The sequence below is a fragment of the Dreissena polymorpha genome, chromosome 4, assembly GCF_020536995.1.
Source record: "Dreissena polymorpha isolate Duluth1 chromosome 4, UMN_Dpol_1.0, whole genome shotgun sequence".
NCBI lineage: Eukaryota > Metazoa > Mollusca > Bivalvia > Myida > Dreissenidae > Dreissena > Dreissena polymorpha.
Genome location: NC_068358.1, coordinates 44,738,520 through 44,741,984, shown reverse-complemented (window position 1 = coordinate 44,741,984; position 3,465 = coordinate 44,738,520). Strand labels below are relative to the sequence as shown.

Sequence of the window (3,465 nt, the reverse complement as noted above, 5' to 3'; positions counted from 1 at the left end):
TCGATGGCCTCTATTGTAAATCAGACAATAGATAATTAGCTGTACTTACGCTTTGTTGCTGGCTTGAATCACTTGAAGTGAGGATCACCCAGGATATCTTGGATTCCCAAGGAGAACGTAAAACAACTCTATCGTCAGAATATCAGAACCGGAACTGAAGACCATTTCCCAGAAGTCACCGCATATGGGGGTCCGAACGGCCAAGTCGAACCGGTCTCCACCACACTCCTCCCCGTTCTAACAAGCCCCCCTCCCTAGCCCAATTTAGCTTTCCTATTCCCGTCTAAGGTTTAACCTTACAATTTTTTAATACATAACCAAATCTAAGGTTATCAGTTTAAGTCATCAGGAGAATATAAAAATTATTTATTCCCACCCACTGAGCTGCCCGTCCCCGGGTTACACCATATATTACACCACACAGCTCATAGCCCTTCCCCCACATGACCCACCAGAAATCTGGTCAAAACCACACCAATCCATTCACCACTTCCCCCGCTTTTTTCTCGGTGTACGAGTCCACTGGACCCGCAATACCGGCTACTTAAACTTGGATCCAGTGGGAATGACAACCAAATGCAGATGGCGCTGCATTCCGAAACCACTCCCACTCTTGGACCACTTCCACCTTCCACCAATCCGCTCATCAACATCATCACAACACTAAACATTGGACATTTATTGACATTAACAACACATAACAACACATAACACTTAACATTTATCCGCCGGACGACCCTTACAGGTTATAGAGGCAACCTTCCATTCTCCAGCGAGGCCTGGAGAATTTCATCAAGGGTCGTCTGTCGGATCTGTGCAACTTTCCGGGCAACTTCTCCAACATAAGCTGGAGTGTTATGCCACTGTCGCTGTACCCGCAGGTATGGCGAATCAGTCTCTACTAACAGACGATTCAGAGGGATCCTTCGCACAGCTGCCCCGCTGTATCTCGTCGAAACTGGGCAACTGATCCAGCGATGCTGAAGTAGCACCGAGGGAAAGCCGTCGACCACCCAAGCACCTGATCCAGATTACCACCAAAACAGTGCAGATGCACCCGCTGTGTGGGACTGGTGTTTTCCTCGCATCAACCGAAGTGCGAGGGCACTAACCTCACTTGAGTATCTGTCCTGCCCCCGGAGATGCAAAATTACTGGCCGTCTAGGACAAGCCAGCTCCAGCAGCCCCACAAACATGCGCTCCTGCAAGGGCCATTCCTGTTCAGGTGTGGTCCAGTCTAGACCTATTTCCCCCAGAGCCACCACCCCCCTCCTTTCTCAACTCCTCCTCTACCAATCTCACTGCTCCTTCAACACTGGCATGAGGTTTTTTCGGATGCAGCCCAACAGCCGACCCGAAACCAGGTGCACAAGGGTATACCTCTGGGTAAGTGGCAGGATCGCAGAAAACGGCAACTCCACCACTCACCTGCACTGGCACTTCCGGGACAGGCCCCTCAGCATGCCCTATTAACCTCTCCAGTGAATAAACCTGGAGCACTCGACCACTCCGGTCCAAGTGGAAGTGACTATCGAATGCAGAAGGTACTACATTCCTAGAGCACTCCCACTCTTGGACCACATCCCTCCCCAACACCTCCATATCACCCTCCAACTGGACCCTCCCAGACTCTGGGACTACGGCCACTCCTCTCACCTCCAACTGGACCCTCCCAGATTCTGGGGCAACGGCCACCTCTCTCACCTCCAACTGGACCCTCCCAGACTCTGGGACTACCTCCGCCTCTCTCACCTCCTCCCTGACCCTCCCAGACTCAACACTCGACTCTGGCGGACACGTCCCAGACACTTGGGTCACTACCCGCCCTACCAAGAACCTGCTCCAAGTCTTTCACGGGATCCCCTCCCCGCCATTTGAATCTTTGGTTAAAGAAGTTAGCACGAAGGCTATCATCCCCAAGACACAGCATGGCGGCTAACACTCTCCAATGGAACAGGAGAGCGCGCGAGTTCACCCGTGGGACATGGAACTCGTCCGGAACATGCCAGAGGAACCTCCGACATATTCTCTCCATCCTCTCTCTGTCCCGCTCGTACAGACAGGAATCGGCCGGAATGGCTAGTGGTAACCGATGGAGATAAATCATGGCCTCATCAATAGACCTGAAACCCAGGTTCTTGATAATGCACATGACCCCCGAGAGTCTAACACCATCCAAATGCGGCTTGTCCCATGTCCGACCTCGGAAGACAGTTGGAAAATGACAGTCCTCTACATGCTTGCGTCGAAATATGACCCGCTTGTAGCAAATGGGACATTCCTTGCCAGTTTCCTTCCTCCTCCCTTCCACCGGAGACTCTTCCGTCAACTGGGACCTAGATCGGTCTCTGACCTCCGATCCCCCAGAAACCTTTTCCCTCTCTCTCGCCCTCGACCTCCCTCCATCTTGACCTATCTCCTCACTTGGGCCTGCTCTAAAGTCAGAACCGGCCCAAGCTGGAGCACCCCTCCACTCCAATATCTGACCCCCAGTTTCCTCCACAACTGAAGACGAACCGGGACCCTCTCCAACCGGAATATCCACCTCCATCTCAGAGAGATCGAGTCCTGTGTCTTTTCCGGTCGGAGCCGACTCCAACATCACGCTCACCCCATTGCCTTCCTCCCTGCCCATCATTCTACTGGAGTCCTCAGCCCCTGAGGAGAGCCGAACAGTATCAGCACCCTCCTGGTACCGAGACTCCGGAGGAACTTCGGCCGGACCTTCCACTTCCCCCTCTGAATCCGAGATGAGTATGGCCTCTCCGACCGAGGTTCCTTCCACTTTGACCTCTGCCTTGACCGACAAGGGCGGAAACTCTTCCATGCATGGTACCCGAGTCGGCACTCCTGCTGTCCCGGGCACCACCATCACCCGCCCTCGACTTATCAGAGATTGACCCTCCAGGGGTCCTCTGCTTCTTCGGCACACTCAAAACCCTCGCGATAAACTCATCGCTGAGGATCAAGTGACCGAACTTCCTAGCCCCTGCCACAAAGGTATTCTTACCCCTTCTGCGAGCAAGCTTAACCTGTCCCTCCACCGCAGCCTGGACACGACCATGATCCAATGGCCGCATTGTCCCCAGATCCACTATTAAATCTCTTCCGGACACCCACAGCACCCCCTTTGCATTGGCCTCTTCTACTTCCGAGAAGATGTTCCGGCCATCAACACGATAACCAACTCCAGCCATTCTGCAACAGAGCGAAAACGAGTCATTGATCTGTAGCCTTGTAATCACACTTTCCTCACTCAGTTTGTATGCTCACTAGTACTTTAACCAGAACGGCATTTGGGACATTTATACAAGTCAATTTCCTCACCTTCTTCTTCAGTCACCCCGACGCATCTCCCATGAAACCATTCCTCACACCAGTCACACGCAATCATGAAAGATCCGTCATCTACCCCTTTACAGACACAATATATAGGAACACTTGACTCCTCTGCACCGTTTTTGC

General features: G+C 52.6%; 1 protein-coding gene across 1 annotated transcript; it reads right to left on the bottom strand.

The window, feature by feature from the left end:
• Nucleotides 1–746: 746 nt before the first annotated feature.
• Nucleotides 747–1,196, bottom strand: LOC127878385 (uncharacterized metal-dependent hydrolase BUsg_343-like). The gene is made up of 2 exons (XM_052424909.1): nt 1,113–1,196; nt 747–980 (listed from the first exon to the last, which is right to left on the bottom strand). The coding sequence occupies exons 1-2, from the start codon at nt 1,194–1,196 to the stop codon at nt 747–749; spliced, it is 318 nt and encodes a 105-aa protein (XP_052280869.1).
• Nucleotides 1,197–3,465: the final 2,269 nt, after the last annotated feature.